The 19,746-nt window shown below is 42.4% G+C and overlaps 1 protein-coding gene across 1 annotated transcript in view; it reads right to left on the minus strand.

The window, feature by feature from the left end:
- Positions 1–3,267: 3,267 nt before the first annotated feature.
- LOC115459092 (1-phosphatidylinositol 4,5-bisphosphate phosphodiesterase beta-4-like) overlaps positions 3,268–19,746 on the minus strand; it is a gene marked incomplete at its 3' end in the record, with an annotated part of 136,405 nt that continues 119,926 nt past the window's right edge. The window contains 3 exon segments of the mRNA XM_030188958.1: positions 3,268–3,354; positions 9,718–9,775; positions 17,038–17,139. Coding sequence (XP_030044818.1) covers positions 3,268–3,354; positions 9,718–9,775; positions 17,038–17,139 — 247 coding nt within the window.

Here is a 19,746-nt window from a genome sequence, read left to right on the forward strand (position 1 = left end):
GCTTCTGATTCCCAGTCCGCTGCTCTCACATGATCTATGTCTAGTAAAACCATACAGTATTGGATCCTGCAACCCACTGGATTCTAGAAAATGCACAATCCTCTATTTAAGCATTACGTCCCTTAATTTGTTCAGCAGTCAGACTAACTGACATTTAGGGCCCTGTTTACTAAGCCGTGCTATAGGCGCACTAACGTTTTTAGCGCATGCTAATGCTATAGACACCCATTTATTCCTATGGGTGTCTCTAGCATTAGCGCACACTAAAAACGCTAGCTCACCTTAGTAAACAGGGCTCTTAGTGTCTAACCTCTATTTTGCTTTTTTTTTTTTTTGTGGAGAGGGACCACATTCGCCCTTCTCCAGTTCTTCAGGATGACTTCCAACTCTAAAGAAGCATTGAAAAGATCAGACTGTGGAGCCACCAGAACTCTCCTAAGTCCCTTAAATACTCCCAGATGTATCCCATCTGGCCCCACCACTTTGCCAAACACAGTTTTCTAAAAATCATTCAAGGTCTAACTCACTTCCATTCCTACATGTGTTTGTTTTATGGTGTGGAGTTTTATTCATAAGTAGAGGGTTTTAAAAATGTTTTGGTAAGCTATCTAGTGTACGCTTTGTGGCATTTTGCATCCCTGCTCACCAGCCCCTTTTATTGAGTTTTGGGGTTGGTAAGATAAACCATCACCTCAGCAAAGATGCAGATTAGGTAAACGACAAAATTAATCCTATACGTAAAAGCCAAGGTTCCTTTTTTTTTTGTTATAGCTTCCTCTGCAAGTAATGAATGAGATTTAAAATGAAAAAAGAAGGATCAATGAAGAATATTATAGCCTACAGCTTTTGAGAAGGAGAAAGTTTTGAAAGGCTACTAGACCGATGATCCTTAAATAAATAAATAAATAGATTGGGGGGGGGGGGGGGGTCTTTTACTAAGGTGTTCTAATATTTTTAGGTCAAGCTAAAAATCAGCTTGCTCTAATTGCTGAGATGCCCATAGGAATATAACGGGCATCTCAGCATTTAGCGCCAGCTGATTTTTAGCACGAGCTAAAAATGCAAGCACACCTTAGTTAAAAAAAACAACCCTAAATAAATATATATATATTGTGAGGACTCTGAAAGGAGTCCAGTTCCAGTCATGCTGAGACTGGGACAGGGAAGAGGTTTTCCTTTGAAATGTAATGATTCTTCTTCACTAATCCCTTCTAGACAAAAGGTTCGCCCTCTAGTGGTCAAAGCCCCAGTGAAAACACTAGTTAGGGAAAGAAACTACCAGTCCCAGAAACCACTGGGACATCAACAGGACTCTCAGGAACAGGAGGGAGGAGTGAATGATTGGGAAATGAGTTCTGATCCAGGGAATGAGCAGCAGCTGGAGGAACCCAGGGTGGAGGAGGAGATGGAATGGGATATAGAGGAAGGAGGAGAAGAGAAGGGAGAGGAGTGCATGGAGGTTGGAGGTCTTGCTCAAACTTTGTCAGGAAAGGTAAAGGCTTTGGTGGAGTCAGTGTGGCCCAAGCTGTGTATACTTGGAGAGGAGAAAATAATCCAGTGGGGAAGCCGCTGGTGGAAGAAGCTAACCCATAAACTATCTGAGGGTAGAAGATAGTGCTGGTGAGGGTGAGGCTACAATTGTGAGCAAGACAAGGATTTGCTGTTTGTGATATTCTGGGTTAAGATTGAACTGTGTTAATAAGCTGAATGTGGAAACCTGAACTGACTCTTTCATTGTTGATGAGGAAACTGCATAAAGATTAAGACTGTATTAAAAGGTGCTGAGAAAATAAAGACCTGTGGTTTTCAAGAACTATAGGACTGCTGAAGTTTTGTGTGTCCCCGCCGTGAGCTGACCCTGGGGCGCAGGTCAGCTGGAGAGCGGTTATACCAGGACAAGCAGTGCAAGGAAGAAAGGTGTATATATATATATATATATATATATATATATATATATATATATATATATATATATATATATACACACAGAAATACTCAGAATGCTCTCAAGTGCTAAATGGAATGGAAGCAATATTCTAAACATAATACACCATTAAGCTCTTCAGCTTGGAGAAAAGGCAGCTGAGGGGAGATACGATAGAGGTCTATAAAATAATGAGTGGAGTTGAACAGGTAGATGTGAAGCATCTGTTTACGCTTTCCAAAAATACTAGGACTAGGGGGCATGCGATGAAGCTACAATGTAGTAAATTTAAAACGAATTGGAGAAATTTTTCTTCACTCAACATGTAACTAAACTCTGGAATTCGTTGCCAGAGAATGTAGTAAAGGTGGTTAGCTTAGCGGAGTTTAAAAAAGGTTTGGACAGCTTCCTAAAGGAAAAGTACATAGACCATTATTAAATGGACTTGGGGAAAATCCACTATTTCTGGGGTAAGCAGTATAAAATGTTTTGTACTTTTTTGGGATCTTGCCAGGTAGTTGTGACCTGGATTGGCCACTGTTGGAAACAGGATTCTGGGCTTGATGGACCTTTGGTCTTTCCCAGTATGGCAATACTTATGTACTTATTTATTTTTGCCAATTATTTTCTGTCAGTTTTCCTTTGTCCTGCTCTTTGGTGCTCGATGGCAGCAGATAACTGAAGGATTATAGCTGCATGTAATATCTGCAGCAGTAGTGTGATGTGTACTGCATTCTAATAAGCTGAGCTCCTGAAAGATACAGACACATAATTTATTGCACTACAATCGTTCTTTTATTTGCACAACTGTACTATCATCTATTAGGGGGTCTACATTTAAATGCAAAGCATGCGGTTAGTATTGGATGCTGACCACAGAAGTGCTTTTTTCTGTGTAAGTCAAATTATGTTCAAAATGTATCTGTTTAACTTGAGGAGGCAGTCAGGAGCATTCTGGGAACAGAGTCAACATTTATCCAAAGAGCGATGATATTCAACTGCTGTCCACATACAGTTATTCATAATAAGTGGGTCATGTAATGGCTGTTCTGTCTTTATATGGATAATTATCCAAATGTTTAGGTCACATACTTACCAGTCTAACTTATACTGACAAATTGAAAATACACATAAAAATATCTATATAGATTAACTGTGTGAAGGCCATTCTTCTGATTCTTGTTTCATTTCCAGGCTGCTTTCCAATAAGCACAAGGGTAAGTGTGTAGTCTCAAACCATCACTAACATAATCAGGCTAAGAAAGGCATTATACCAGAAAAAGGTTCAGTTTTACAACAAGGAATAACTTTAAAGTATGTCCAGTTTATGATTCGTACTATACCTGCTCATTCTGCTTTTCCAAGATTTCCAGATGTTCAAGTTGTGCCTTTTTCAACTGATCCATTTCTTTTGACTGCTTCATTGCCAGCTAATAGCAAAAGAAAACAGAGAGTGCAGAGATGGATTATGCAACATGACATTAGGTCAAGAGCTGGGCTTCATTAAACACTGTGGCACTTCGGACACTGCAGAAAATAATATTTAAAAGGGTTCTCTTGCCCAGTTAAACCTCTATAAGCTGGCTGGTAGCTGATATTCAGCGGCACTTAATTGGGTATTACCTCTGAATATTGGCTGTAACCAGCTATTCCCTAGCTGGTTAGGTTATGCCAGTCTGGGGATGGTTTGGATGGAGCAGCAACTTAGCTGGTTAGTTGGCGATATACAGTCTGCTAACCTGTTAAGCGGATAAAGTTAGGACAGCATAAGGCTGTCCGAACTTTACTCGCCAAGTTAACTGGGCACCACTGTGGGCTAAATATCCACCCAACATGCTTTAGACACTCCAGCTAATGTTAAAGCATTACAGAATGATTAAGGTAAGGATGGGGACTGGAGAGATAGAAACCACTGTTGTAATGTGGCTCATGGAATGCAGATTCCTTTCTTTTTCGATTGTCCATGAGGTACGATAGAACAGGTAGAAGCCAAAGGTGAACATTTGGAAAAGTCAGCAGTGATAGCAATTAAAGATCAATACTGCAGGAGTTCCAGTGCAAGTGCTTGTAATATTTATGTGTGAACCACATTAGCTCTGTCCCAGGAGGATTGATCAGAATTCAATCTTAAAGCAACAAATACTAGCTGGAGTCTTTAAACTATCATTTTACATGTTTCTTGGCTCTGCTGATCCCTCTTCACTTAATTAATAGATTGTCTGGTACAAGATTTGGTTTCCTATATTTTTATATTTTGCTGCTTCATTGGCTTGACCATCTTCTTACAGCTAAATTTCTCTTCCATTCTCATTCTCTCTGCTAACTGCTCCTACTTCCTTTACACTCTCTTCTCTGGGCTTTTCTGGCTCTATCATTGACTGGTTCACTTCATGCTTGTGAAGGGCAATTCTTTGAGGAGCCCTTTTACTAAAGGGTTGCCACGCGGCAACCTGGAACTACCACCGGCCCAATGCGGGTGTCGGCGGTAGTTCCACCCCCAGCGTGCGCCATTTCTGGTGCTAGGGGAAATATTGATAAAATATTTCCACAGGGGGGTTTACCTGGTGGTAATCAGGCACCATTGCGTGCTGCCCGGTTACCGCTGGGTTAGCGCGGGAGCCCTTACTTCCGACTCAATGGGTGTCAGTAAGATGTATAATACCTTGAGCCACCTCCATGCAATTCCCAAAATCTGTTTCCTCCAGGACATCTCTAACATGGAGACTGCTTCTATGTGACCTATTTTCCAGGTCTTCAACTCATTCCCAAAGTAGCATCGTCTCCGTGTTTTGGGAGCCATAAAGAGATTGCATTTCCTCGGTGCATTCCTCACAGTGAGCGAGTCTGCCCTCCATCTCTTCCTATCTTGCCAGTTCTTCATGATCCCTACCAGGATAGATTTCAAATCCTGGCGAACCAACTGAAAATCTGCTTTAAATAGTCTGCTTTAAGTTCCTTCATCCACTTTTTGATATCCCACGCTCGAAGAGCATCACAGTAAGTGTCCAAATCTGTACATGAGTCGTCCACGAACAGTGCCATCTTGCTGCTAGGTAATTCCACCACCCTTGCCTTACTGGTGCTTTTATCCCAGTGGGTAGCAGAGGATTTACCGGTTTCAGACTTTTTACGGGACGCCATCATTCAGAAGATCCGCTGCACTAAAACAAATCGTTTACAGGAGGCAGTCAGGGGTGAAATAGCTAATATAACAAGCAGCTGAAACAGAGTCTTAACCGTGAGCTTCCAATTGCTTGAGCTGATGTCACTTCCTCCAAGTTGGAAATACTGTAGTGGTATCTCCTGATAGCTTGAACATCTCTGAAGTCTTGGAAACATCACTAGATACTGTGGACACACAAGCTACTCTCCTAGTCTCATTTGCGTTTGAATCTGATTAAAATTTAGCTCTTCATTAGTTTTTTAAGTTCAGAAATTCTCTGTTTAAAGGGCATAAGATATGGTAAAGATACCCAGTAGAGGCACAAAGCTTTTTTTAGTTGCGCCAATGCGTGGTCCAAAATGGGAGAGATTTTTTCGTTGTTTTCCTGTGAAATGTTTGGTAAGTTACGAGATGTGAGATATATTTTCTATGATCCTGCCCAACTTAAACAATTTCTTGATAATACATTTCCTATGCAGATAGGTGATAGAGCTGCTTTTTAGAATGTGAAGGTAATTCTATGCTGTTTAGAACATGTAATATGGAGACTGCATTTCATATTTAGGTTTGCATTTCAGGCTAATTAGTTTTTTTTCTTATATTGATTCTTCCATCTGGTTTTTCTGTAGGATCCCAATATTGGGGGCTAAGAGAGGACTGTATTGTTTCCATTTGAATTTGTTTCTTTTTTCCTCGTTCATTTGTATCCTGTTTTCTGTTCAAGTGTTATTACTTGAAATATTTCATTTCTAAAAGTAAATTACACAACAACAACCATATTCTGTATAGATGTCAGGGAAAAGAACACAGAATCAAGTATGTGATAAGCCCATCTTGCAGGGGACAAAGTTGAGGTCTTAATATAATTTTTGCTTAACCTTGAACTAATGCAATAATGTATAGGTAATCAGTATCTGTTTCCTGTTACTGCTTGCTTTCCTCACAAGAATAATAGCTGAACTACAAATTTAGAGCAACAAATGTCACAGATATTCAAATAAATGGAACAGAGGGCTGAAGAGCTTGGGTGAATGTTGTTCTGTTCCCCAACAGCATTACACTAGTTTACAGTGTGCCCTAAAATGTGTTTAATGCCTTTACTCTTACTCTCACTTCTAAGGATTATTACTGCTGCAGTCCGCACTGCAAAGATATAAAAGCAATACACTGTGTGTAATGTAGTCTCACATGTAATCCAGTCATCCCTGCTTGTCTGTATATAGTCTGTTACTATTTTGGTCTATTCTCCTACAAAGACCTCTCTCTTTTTCAGCCAAGCTTGGCTCTTTTGTCTACCTGCTATCATTTTCTGGTCATTCTTACTATCTCTGTCCTGACAGGTCAGCTGGGTATGACCTTTCCCTCCAATCGAGGACTGCCCCCTGGGACCACCCTTGCTACTTGATGGCAGGCTCTGTCCCTATTGGTCCCTTTCCTCCTCCTCCCTGGGCTTGTGAGAACCCCTTCTTGACCTCTTCTTCTCCATGAGGCAGTCTCCATTTTGCTTCAGACAGCACTTGTCCTGCTATTTCCCCCTTGTAACGAACCTGGTTTTTACCTCGTTCATTCTTTCTCATAAGATATTGCATATTTCAGCCACCCAGTTCTGAACTGCTTGCATCTGTTTAGCTATTCTCCACCTCTGCAATAAAGCTCCTTCTCTTAAGATTTCTGTCTCCAACCACTGATAACAGCTCTCAGAATTATGGAGTCTCTGTTGCCTTGGGGCAATACTTCTGAACATCTGACTGTGAGAAAACTATATTTATTTTCTGAAATTTCCTTTATTGAATAAAGTGGCTTCAGGTGTGTGCTGGTGTGCTGAAGTTATACTTGTAGGATAATTAGGCTTCATAGATATTAACCTTTTCCGGAGATGGGAAGGTGTAGAACTAGAGGACATGAATTAAGGTTGAAGGGGGGCAGACTCAGGAGTAATGTCAGGAAGTATTTTTCACAGAAAGGGTGGTAGATACGTGGAATGCCCTCCCATGGGAGATGGTGGAGATGAAAACGGTAATGGAATTCAAACATGCATGGGATAAACACAAAGGAATCCTATTTAGAAGGAATGGATCTACGGAATCTTAGCAGAGATAGGGTGGCAACAATGGTAATTGGAGAGTAAAACCAGTGTTGGGCAGACTTCTACGGTCTGCGCCTTGATCATTGCTGAATAGATATGGATGGGCTGGAGTGTAAATTTTAAGGGGCTTCGACGTTAGCTTCAGAACTTTTAGTATAGGAACAGTGAGGGGCAGACTGGATGGACTGTTCAGGTCTTTACCTGCCATCATTTACTATGTTACTATTTAAGCTTTAAAAGGCCTTGACAAATGTCTCTAATTGGGAGAATACCCAAAAGCTCTTGCTAGTTAACTAATCTCTGTGTGTGATATTCTTTCTCTTGAACCCTCCCAGGGACAGGAGGCAAAGAGCTGAGCATGTGTCACATGCAAACAGAATTATCCCCTTTGTGCCACCCTTTGCAAAGTTCTACTTCAGGTCCTTCCCCCTCTCTCTGTCGATGTCTTCCAGTAATCCATCTTGGGCCCCAGATCTTTTCAACTCATACATATTGGCGATTCTAATATAGATCTATTTATACTTTTCTTAAACTTCTCATCTATGTCTTTTTTTCTTTCATTGATATATACTTGAATACATTCAGGTTACCTAATAATGGCAAACCTCTACAATTAACTGTACGTTTGTTTATCTCCTGCATTATACTCCACTGACTCCATATTTCTGTGTTTTGATTCAGTGAGGTATCTAGGGAGTTATACTTGACACTCTCTTTCGGTCTATGTATTCCTCTACTTTTCACATTGCCTCTTTTAATGAAACCATCCCTAATGCATCCTGGAAATGGGCTTCTTTGTGGTTACATGCTTCCTTTCTTTCAGCTCTATCTGTGGAGTCTCAAACTCCTTTCCTGGATCTTCTTTACTGCCTATGAGGCCCTTATACTAAACTGAAGTAAAGTGAATGAGTAATTTAATGCTTAAAACATGGGCTGAGAACCAGAGAAGATTGATTCAAATCTCATTGTGGCTTCTTGTAATCTTCAGCAAATCAATTAGCCCTCCAGTGCCTCAGATACAAACTGATTGTAAGCCCTCTGGGGACTAGAAAATATCTTCTGTACCTAAATGTAGGTTGCTTTGAGCTGCAACTGAAAAAAGCATGAGTTAAATTCAAAATCTCTTCCCCTGCTTACTGTGTGTTAGATTCAAAAATTAACGTGTGGTAAATGCACATCCTCTGTTAGCTGATAGGAGTATTCCCAGCATGTGCCCATATGTGAGGTAATTCTAAAACTTAGGTGTTCACATTTATTTAGATTTTGCTCACACTATTTTCCGTAGTAGCTCAAGGTGAGTTACATTCAGGTCCACTGGGTATTTCCCTGTCCCTGGAGGGCTCAAAATCTAAGTATGTACCTGAGGCAATAGAGGGTTAAGTGACATTTATTTATTTATTCGTTTACCGCCTTTTTGAAGGAATTCACTCAAGGCGGTGTACAGTAAGAACAAATCAAACACAAGCAATAGACAATTACAGCAGTAAAAATATTCAAATAACAATACAAAGTATGGCATAGAATAGTACATTATAATGTCAACACAGTACACAATAAAACATTTTAATAGACAGCACAGGTTGTAAGTAAAGATGGAACATATAGATAGGTAAGAGAGTAAGAGGAGTTAGAAAATAAGGGGATTAATTTAAAGAAAGTTGCACATGAAGTCATAGAGGTGATTAAATGTTATCTCAGTTAGGGTAGGAGTGGATAAACATGTCCTGCTGCAGTATGTGCAGCCTTTGTCACTCCTTGTGTGTGTGTGGGACTAACAGGGTAGTTACTTCTTCCATTAAAGGCCTGGTTGAAGAGCCTAGCTTTCACCGGCTTCCTGAAGTAGAGATAGTCTTGCATTAAGCAGAGCCTTTCAGGGAATGCATTCCAGAGTGTGGGGACTACTCTTGAAAAGGCTTGCTTGTGGGTATCACATCATGTGATGTCCTTTGGAGAAGGTGTGGTTAGGGATACTCCTTGGGAGGACCTTACATGCCTAATCACTTAAAGTTAGGTGCGAGCATTTATGCCAGCCTCTGAGCTAGAGTAAGTACTTGAACCTAAAGTTAGGTGTATAAATGCAAACTTCAGCTAATATCCTGTAATGGCAGCTGCATACACAACTGCCATTATAGAATTCATGCTTAGTGTGCATCATCCCAGCACCTATATTTCAGCAACCTTTTGAGATTTTACCCCATAATGGTTGCGGTTATCCAGACAAATGGTTTTGAATATTGAGCCCTGCAGGCATAAAAGAGATAATGTGGGATTATAAGCATTTGCAGCCACAATTCCATCTGGAAGAACCCTACTAAAAATTATGTGGTTGCTTAAGATGTTTTGTCCTTTCGCTTTCTAACTGCGTTCCCCCCCTCCCCCACCCTTTGGAGAGCCTGAACTGAAGAGAAGGTTATATGTGAGGGAAAATGTAGCTGTAAAATAAACAAAGGAAATAGGAGGTTAAAACTCAGTGTGTGCTCATCCACCGAGACATACAAATGTTTTTTTTTTCAATTTACTGCCACAGAGATAATTAATACTTACCCTCTTTCTTTCTTCTAGAAACTTTTTTGTGTTGCTGCTATTTAGCTCCCTGACTCGCCTAGAAATAAAAATAAAACATTTCAATGTACACATATTTTAACCTCTTGGTGCTATCTCTTATTTGTCCTGTTTGTCCTAATTAGATTGTAAGCTCTGTCGAGCAGGGACTGTCTCTTCATGTTCAAGTGTACAGCGCTGCGTACTTCTAGTAGCGCTATAGAAGTGAGAAGTAGTAGTAGTCTTTGGGATTCCGGAATCTTGCTACTCTTTGGGATTCCGGAATCTTGCTATTCTTTGGGATTCTGCAGAGAATCTTGCTACTGTTTGTCCTTATCCCTTATTTGCCCTGTTTGTCTGACCTGATTAGATTGTAAGCTCTGTCGAGCAGGGACTGTCTCTTCATGTTCAAGTGTACAGCGCTGCGTACATCTAGTAGCGCTATAGAAATGATAAGTAGTAGTAGTAGTGGTGCTAGCAGGTTGTAAAGCCTAGTCCTAGACTTAATACATTATTCAGTTAGGAAGAGCCTGACTCCATGTGCCAAAACTGAGTCTAGAGAATATGGTGCTACTTTTTCTAACTACTTAAATAAAAGGTCTTTTATAAAGGCACACAGGCACTGATGCTGCCATTATAAAACAGGCGCCATTCTACATTTTCCGCCCTATACCACTTCTTTCCCTCCATGGGAAAAAATACTCATACTCCCTAGATGCTATATAGGTCAAGTGCACCCAACTTTGGGTACACAGGACAGATGTGTGCACAAGGTATCAACAATTATTGATGTTAATTGGCACTCATCTGGATTTTGCATGTGGCTCTGCCTGCACACTATTCTATAATACTACCTGCCTAAATTATCAAGCAAGTAACCCAAAAAGGGGCATGGCAATGGAAGCGGCACAGGCGAGTCAGGGGCATTCCAAAAATTTCAGCGCAGTGCTATAAAATACTGGGGTTACGCGCCCAACTTGCATGCCAGAATTTACACCAGGTCTCAGCAGGCATAAATCCTTGCACCCAAAATTAGGTGAAGAAATCTGCGCTCAGTCCAGTGACCCCTTTTTGAAATAGCATTTACTGCCAGATTCTATATATGGTGTGCTGGGTAGCACACGTAAATTTGTGCATGCGGCCGATTTATGCGAGCTACTCAATTGATTAATGAGCCAATTAGTCATGATAAGTGGACAATAATGACCACTTATCATCACTAATGGGACTTTATTTGAATTTATGTGCTCCCTTTGCTAGGTGCATTCTATAAAGTGGCACGTGAAAATTCCAATGCGTGGAGCCAAAATATGGGCATAGTCAGGGGAGGAGAGTGCGCGTGCTGGGCCTATAAATCACATCTATGCATGTGGTTCTAGAATTCAGACTTGCATGCGTAGATTTAGGTGCATGCAGTTACACCAGTTTCATTAAAATGAGCGTGCACCGCGCGACTGAGAACAGACCAGGGCAGGCAATGCAAGACAAGTGTGGGACAAACACTTCAGCTGGAGGGGGTTGGGGAATCCCACCAGCCAAGATACCACCATGCAGTGGCGGCAGGGAGGCAAGCCAAAATGTGTCCCCCCCCACTTTGGGCTCTGGCCCTCCTTCCTGTCAAGGTCTAGCTACGCCCTTCGCACAGAGAGTTCTCCCCATGAGGGACAATGATTAAGAGTCCTTCTCTGTGGGTAAACACCTGTTTCCCTGCTGAGAATCTTTATAAAATTAGTCCCTTTGAAGGTAACTTTCAAAGCATTTCCCACAAATAAGCTTATTTTACTCGAGAATAAAAGCTCTACTTTTACATGAATCATGCCTTTTTATTGCTCCATGGCAGTGCCGTAGCGAGGGCGGCTGACAACCGGGGTGGTTTGCCGCTGCGCACCCCCCCCAGGTGCAGCACGACGCACCCCCCCCTCAGCGCGTGCGCACATCCCCTGGAGCGCATTCTTACCAAAGAGGGTGGGCGGGAGGGCCGCTCTGCCCCGAGTGCACGTCGCTGGGAGCTGCGTTGGCTCCGCTGGGTCCCTGCTCTCTCTGCCCCGGAACAGGAAGTAACCTGTTCCGAGACAGAGAATGCAGTGAACCAACAGAGGCAACACCCCCCCAGCGGCGTGCACCTGGGGCGGACCGCCCCACCGCCCCCCTTCCTATGCCACTGCTCCATGGTGTGATCGCACCTCGAATATTGTGTTCAATTCTGGTCGCCGCATCTCAAAAAAGATATAGTGGAATTAGAAAATGTGCAGAAAAAGGCTACAAAAATGATAAAGGGGATGGGACGACTTCCCTATGAGGAAAGGCTAAAACGGCTAGGGCTCTTCAGCTTGGAAAAAAGACGGCTGAGGGGAAATATGATAGAGGTCTATAAAATAATGAGTGGAGTGGAACAGGTAGACGTGAAGCGTCTGTTTAGGCTTTCCAAAAATACTAGGACTAGGGGGCATGCGATGAAGCTACAAAGTAGTACATTTAAAACGAATTGGAGAAAATTTTTCTTCACTCAACGTGTAATTAAACTCTGGAATTCGTTGCCAGAGAGTGCGGTAAAGGCAGTTAGCTTAGCAGAGTTTTTAAAAAGGTTTGGACGGCTTCCTAAAGGAAAAGTCCATAGACTGGGATAAGCAGTATAAAATGTTTTGTACTTTTTTTGGGAGGAGTGGCCTAGTGGTTAGGGTGGTGTACTTTGGTCCTGGGGAACTGAGGAACTGAGTTTGATTCCTGGCACAAGCAGCTCCTTGTGACTCTGGGCAAGTCACTTAACCCTCCATTGCCCCATGTAAGCCGCATTGAGCCTGCCATGAGTGGGAAAGCGCGGGGTACAAATGTAACAACAACAACATCTTACCATGTATTTGACCACTGTTGGAAACAGGATGCTGGGTTTGATGGACCTTTGGTCTGTCCCAGTATGGCAATACTTATGTACTTATTGCTGGGACTATAGTTTGGGCAGAGTATGGGTGGAAGTGCGATGGATATATATATTTTATAAAATGTGCAAGTACACATAGAGGGGCATAATTGAACAAAAATGTCTATCTCCATGGGCGTTTATCTCCGAGAACGGGTCCGTGAAGGGGCGGACCGAACCGTATTTTCGAAAAAAATAGACGTCCATGTTTTATTCGACAATTTGTGAGCTGGGCGTTTTTGTTTTTCAGTGATAATGGAAAATGAAAGCGCCCAGCTCAAAAACGAATAAATCCAAGGCATTTGTTCGTGGGAGGGGCCAGGAGTCGTAGTGCACTGGTCCCCCTCACATGCCAGGACACCAACCGGGCACCCTAGGGGGCACTTTTACAAAAACAAAAAAAAAAGGTAAAAGAGCTCCCAGGTGCATAGCACCCTTCCCTTGGGTGTTGAGCCCCCCAAATCCCCCTCAAAACCCACCGCCCACAAGTCTACACCATTACTATAGCCCTAAGGGGTGAAGGGGGGGCACCTACATGTGGGTACAGTGGGTTTGGGGGTGGTTTGGAGGGCTCCCATTTACCAGCACAAGTGTAACATGTGGGGGGGATGGGCCTGGGTCCACCTGCCTGAAGTCCACTGCACCCCCTAATAACTGCTCCAGTGACCTGCATACTGCTGCCAGGGAGGTGGGTATGACATTTGAGGGTGAAAATAAAAAGTTGTGAAACTTTGTGGTGGGAGGGGGTTTGTGACCACTGGGGGAGTCAGGGGAGGTCATCCCCGATTCCCTCCAGTGGTCATCTGGTCATTTAGGGCACTTTTTGGGGCCTTATTCGTGGAAAAACAGGGTCCAGGAAAAGTGCCCTAAATTCTCGCTAAAAATGCATATTTTTCTTCCATTATCGGCGAAAGGCGCCCATCTCTGATCGGCCGATAACCACGCCCCAGTTCCGCCTTCACCACGCCTTCGACATGCCCCCATCAACTTTATCCGCATCCGCGACGGAGTGCAGTTGAAAACGTCCAAATTCGGCTTTCGATTATACCGCTTTATTCGTTTTTGTGAGATAAACGTCTATCTCCCGATTTGGGTCGCAATATAGACGTTTTTCTTTTTCAATTATAAGCTGGATAGAATACAGGCACAAATTGACGGTCAGGCTTATTTTCGAAAGAGAAGGGCGCCCATCTTTCGACACAAATCGGGAGATGGGCATCCCCAATTGCTTCCCGTCATGGGGAAGTCCAAAGTTCCCGGGGGCGTGTTGGAGGCGTAGCAAAGGCGGGACTGGGGTGTGCCTAACAGATGGGCATCCTCGAGCGATAATGGAAAAAAGAAGGGCGTCCCTGACGAGCACTTGGCCGACTTTACTTGGTCCATTTTTTCTTACGACCAAGCCTATAAAAGGTGCCCGAACTGACCAGATGACCACCGGAGGGAATTGGGGATGACCTCCCCTGACTCCCCCAGTGGTGACTAACCCCCTCCCACCCTGAAAAAAACAACTTTAAAAACTTTTGTTGCTAGCCTCAAATATCATACTCAGGTCCATCGCAGCAGTATGCAGGTCCCTGGGAGGGCAGGTATGTGTGTGTCAGTGGAGGCATAGCGAAGGCGTGGACATCCTTCTTTCAAACATTTTGGACGTCCTGAACTGCCCCCCCCCCCACAGGGACGGCCAAATTTCAAGGGAGTGGAGTGGAGGAGTGGCCTAGTGGTTAGAGCACTGGTCTTGCAATTCAGAGGTGGCCGATTCAAATCCCACTGCTGCTGCTACTTGTGATCTAAAATCCAAATAAATAAATAAAGGAGGTGTCGCAAAGGCATGGACGTCCTTCTCACAGAAACATCCACATTTTGGACATCCTCAACTGCCCGTCCTTCACCCATACTCAAAAAATTAAAAAAAGTAGCGAAGGCGCCTTACATTTGGATGTCCTTCACCTATACTAAAAAAAAAAGATGTCCCTGACGAGCACTTCGATGTTTTCACCTGTTTTTTTTTAAGGTTGTAGACGGCTATTTTTTGTCTGCGTGTATGAAGCTGTCTTTGGCTTGCACAGAGCAGCCACGCATAACGCTTGGCTGCTCTGCACTGGCTTCCCCTCCTTAGGAAGGAAATTGTGTGCAAATGAGCTAACAGCGAGCAGCTCATTTGCATGCGATTTCCCTCATGCATGCCCGTTCCTTTCCGAATCGCTAAGGGGTCGGTAAAGGAAGGGCTTTTTCCCTTTAGTTAGTGCATCAGTTAGTCCACTGCAGTGCCCCCTAGGGTGCCCGGTTGGTGTCCTGGCATGTCAGGAGGACCAGTGCACTATGAATGCTGGCTCCTCCCACGACCAAATGAGTTGGATTTGGTCATTTTTGAGATGGGCATCCTCGATTTCCATTATTGTCAAAAACCGGGGACGACCATCTCTAAGGTCGACCTAAATGTTGAGATTTGGGCATCCCTGACCGCATTATCGAAATGAAAGATGGACGCCCATCTTGTTTCAATAATATGGGTTTCCCCGCCCCTTTGCCAGGACATCCTGCGAAGTCTTCCTCAGGAAAACTTGGGCGCCTTGTTCGATTATGCCCCTCACTATCTTCCAAACCGGTGTGAAATTTTGCTTGTCAATTTGTATGTTATTGCAGCTGGGTTTGGATTCTTATTATACAGAGGCACAATGACACCTATACTGGATTTATAACATTGGTGTCTTAGGGGCCCTTTTACTAAAGGGTTGCTGCATGGCAACCTTAGAACTACTGCCGGCCCAACGTGGGTGCCGGTGGTAGTTCCACCCCCAGAGTGCCCCATTTCCAGCGCTAGCTGAAATATTTAAAAACTATTTCCGCAGGGTGGTACCACCAGGTTAGCGCGGGAGCCCTTACTGCCACCTTAATGGATGGCGGTAAGTGCTTCCTCTTGAAATGGCCGTGTGGCAAGTATGAACTTACCACACGGCCATTTCTTTTTTCAGCCTTTTTATCCACTGCGGTAAAAGAGGCCCTGGCGCACGGCAAAAACGTCCGCCGCCACTAGCACAGGGCCCCTTTTACCGCGTCCTCATAAAGTTACCTCAAAAAAGGGTGATTTAGGAATTCAAAGATATTTAAACATAAAGTAAGGAATAATGTTCCTAAGGGGCCCTTTTAAAAAGGCCCTTTTAAAAAGGTGCTAAGCCCTCAATGAGTTGTCAGCATGTGAAAAAAGGCTACTGAAAAAACACGTTAAATCATTTTACAGTATTCGTTCTGTGTCCATGTGCTAAAGTATGAATTAGTGATTTTGTAAAAATATTTTTGGGAGGGGGCATGGTATGGGAAGAGAATGGGCATCGCCGCATTATCCAGTTAGCTTGTTGCATTCAGTGCCTCCTAAATAGGAGGGGAGTAAGTGCTCCCGTATTAACTCTAGGCAGGTACCAGGTGATAATGACAACAAAAGCGCATGATATGCAAAATAAAAATGGTGCATTACATTTGCAGTTAATGTGCAGGAAAATCCAGCATTAAGCCGCGTCAACTGCAAATTTTCTTTAAACTTTTTTTTATTTATATTGTTTAGCAGTATTTTGCAAAACAAGCAAAGCATATAATTTGTCCATAAAATAAACAGTAAAAATATACAAGAAATATAAATGGGTCCTTTTACAAAGCTGAAACAAAAAGTGGCTTTACGTGGGTCTTTCCTGCGGTCTAAGGCCACGTTTTGCTGCAGACAGAAAATGGCCAAATTTCGACCACTGCATGGAATTTGGCCATTTTCATATGTGTGCTTACTGCCACCCATTTTGTAGACTGTAAGGGCTCACATGCTAATCACATGCTAATCATGTAGCCCATGGCAAAGTGGCTGCGCTAACTGATTAGCGCAGACATGTCCACTCTCCACTCCCCCAGAAATGCCCCCTCGCAAAAACAAAAATGTATTTCTTAGCATGTAACTAGCTTGCGCACATCAGGATTTTACCGCAGGATGCCTCAGCGCACCCCATGGTAAGTCCTTTTAAAATGCAGTAAGCATGCATTACTGTTTACCATAGTTTGGTAAAAGGACCCTAAAAACAGAAGAAAGTAAGATATGTGATACATTAATCAACAATCCCACAATGTTAGGGAGATCTAGGAAAACATAAAGGGAGAGATTATTTTCCAGAAAATCATAAATTGGCATAAACAGAATACAGTTACCTATACTGTGATTCTAACTTTAGAAAACAAAGATCAGCTAGTGACTTGGATAGATACATGGATTCTTTTTCAAATCCAGAAAAAATCTTAATTGTCTAGGGTTACCTGCACATCCTATATAGTAAATCACGTGTGTAAACTTCATTTTCTTTAGTCAAAAAGCATATTTCTCTGCAAGAACTGTGTTGACCTCTAACACAAGAGTCAGTGGTCTACTTTACCTTTCCCTCTCGGCTTTGTTTTTGATGGATTTGTCCTGGCTGATGGCTTTGCAGTTCTCCATGGAAATCTTAGCCTGGTTGACTCGCATTTCCTTGCTCTCCCTAAATAACCAAGGCACAAAGTACAGTTTAAACAAGTGCTGATTTGCTTACAAGACAAGCAGTTATGAAATCCATCAACACCCTTTGTATGCATGTTTATAGCATAGCATATAACAATTGTATAATAATCTTTCATTATTAAAAGATGAAAAATCACTGCTCTACCCTCCATTCTACTACATATCACTCAACTACTAAAATATGTGCTATTTAATAGCTAGTTTAAATATACACTTGGATGTATGTATTTGTTTTATTAGCATGGATTATAAAATTAGGTGACTGCAAAATCACTCAGTTAATCTATAAACTCAGTGGTCCTTTTATAAAGGCGTGCTAGTGTTTTTAGTGAATGCTAATGATTAGCGCATGCTAAATGCTAGAGATGCTCATAGAAATATGTGCAATAATTAACAGTGCACTATTAGCAGTTAGACAATGAAGGGAGCTAACAGTTGCATCAGTCGCAATTATGGTCTGCTTCTCAAAATATTTCTCAGCCTTATAGGACAACAGTCAGTAGAATAAGGGGCTATGATAGGATCTGTCAGATACACGTACCCACCTCTTCTTTGGCTGAATAATTCAATAGAAATATATGGGCATCTCTAATGTTTAGTGCATGCTTATTTTTAGCGCTGGCTAAAAACGCTAGTGCGTCTTTGTAAGAGGACCCCACAGTTTGTGCATGTTAAAAATGTTTAATATTTGTTACACACTTTTATTAATTCAAATATAAGAAATGTACCAGAAAAGTCCCAGAAACTGAGAAAAAAGGCCAAAAATCCAAATACGAACCACTATTTTTTCCCTGTGTACAACTCTAATACACGATGAAGAAGAATCTTCTCAAGGATGTACAGTACATGGCAGAACAGTGAAAACGACTCAAAAATAAGTTTAACAATTGTAGGACAAATGAGACTTGACACAGCTGTGTTTTGGCTGACGAGGCCTGCATCAGGAGTCTCTGATTATGTTAGCAAGAGCAAAGGTATGAGATGGAGCACAGTATAAAAAGTGCCCCCCTCCCCCCCTATATTTTGATATTTGGAAACCTTAGCATTGGATTTAAATGCTGGCAGTGATGTTTAAATCTCTACTTGGTGCCAGTACCTGAATAGTTATTTAGGTAAATCAGGACACTTATGGGTCCCTTTTAATAAGCCGTGCTAAAAAGTGGCCCACACTACTTCTGTAATGGCCACAAGCTAAATTTTCTAATTAGCGCGTGACCATTATCACGGGAGTCCTTACTGCCACCTATGTAGCAGGCAGTAACGGCTCACGTGCTACTCCTCTGCTAATTGGGTAGCACGTGGTAATGTATCCACACTACCCGATTAGTGTAGGCATGCCTACTCTCCGCTCATGGGTACACCTCCTGAGCTGAAAAACAAAAAATTCAGTGTGGAATTAGCGTGTGCTAAGCGGCACACTACTGTGGGATGCCTCAGTACGTCCTGCAGTAATGCTTTTTTAGCACACGGTAGGCCCACATTAGGCCCACTAAAGCTTAGTAAAAGGGCCCCTTATTTTGCTGTTCTAACTTACCTGGATAGGGACATTGGGCAATGCCAATTGCAGGGAGGGGGGAGATAGGAACATAGAGACAATGCTGATCACGGAGCTGAGGTTTAGGGACACATGGACAATGATGATCACATGGGGAGGATGAGGGACACAGAGGGAAAATTCACGATAGGTCAAGATAGGAACCTAGAGGGGAAATGCTGAATATAGGGGAGGATAGGGACATGGTGAGCAGATGTTGAACATGGAGAAAGGGATAGGGATAGAAAACACAGAGGGGAGATGTGGACAGGATGGATAGGGATTCAGAGAAAAGATTGACAGTGGACATGGATAGAGAGGAAATGTCAAATGGTCAGAAGGTCCTGCAAATACTGAGGAAAAAAAACCAGAGAAAAGCATAAAAGAGATACTGGGATCAAAGGAAACAGAAAAATAAAATGTTCAGACAACTAAGGTTAAAAAAAGTATTTTATTTGGAATTTCTTAATTGGAATTTGTTAGTTTTTGGAAATGTGCGTCTCTGATATTTTGAATTTAGGTTTCTCTTTCTCTGTTACTGATGTGTGCAGAGTCTGACCTCGAGGTTTCCTGTTAATTTTTTTTGCCTTCATATATTTATTACTGATCTGTGGTCCTTTGTTTCTTACTTGTTAAGGGTCTGTCTGTGATTTGTGTGTGCGACCAAGGAGCAGTATTCTGCCATCATGTAGGGCCTGTGTAGAGATCTTGCTATAGTCCTGTTTTATTTAACCCCCCCCCCCCCAAACTAGGTAATGCATTGGTATTTTAGAGTCTGGTGTAATATTTACAGTACTGCCTTTTCATGTATAAGGTTGTTGCTGTTTCAGTCCTGGGAGTTAGTGCTGTTATGGTATAATAAGTTTCTGAGTGTATTTTTGCACATAATATGTCTACAGCGTTTTACAGTGGAGGGATTGTGTGTTGGGCCTTACTGAGTTGAAATCAGAACATTAATATATTTTTAGTTTGTCAAAACATCAGGCATGATCTGGTGGCTAAGGACAAGTGAGATGTGTGAGAGAGTAGAGAAGCAGACTAACTGCAGGCCTC

This window comes from Microcaecilia unicolor, unplaced genomic scaffold (assembly GCF_901765095.1).
Source record: "Microcaecilia unicolor unplaced genomic scaffold, aMicUni1.1, whole genome shotgun sequence".
Classification (NCBI taxonomy): domain Eukaryota; kingdom Metazoa; phylum Chordata; class Amphibia; order Gymnophiona; family Siphonopidae; genus Microcaecilia; species Microcaecilia unicolor.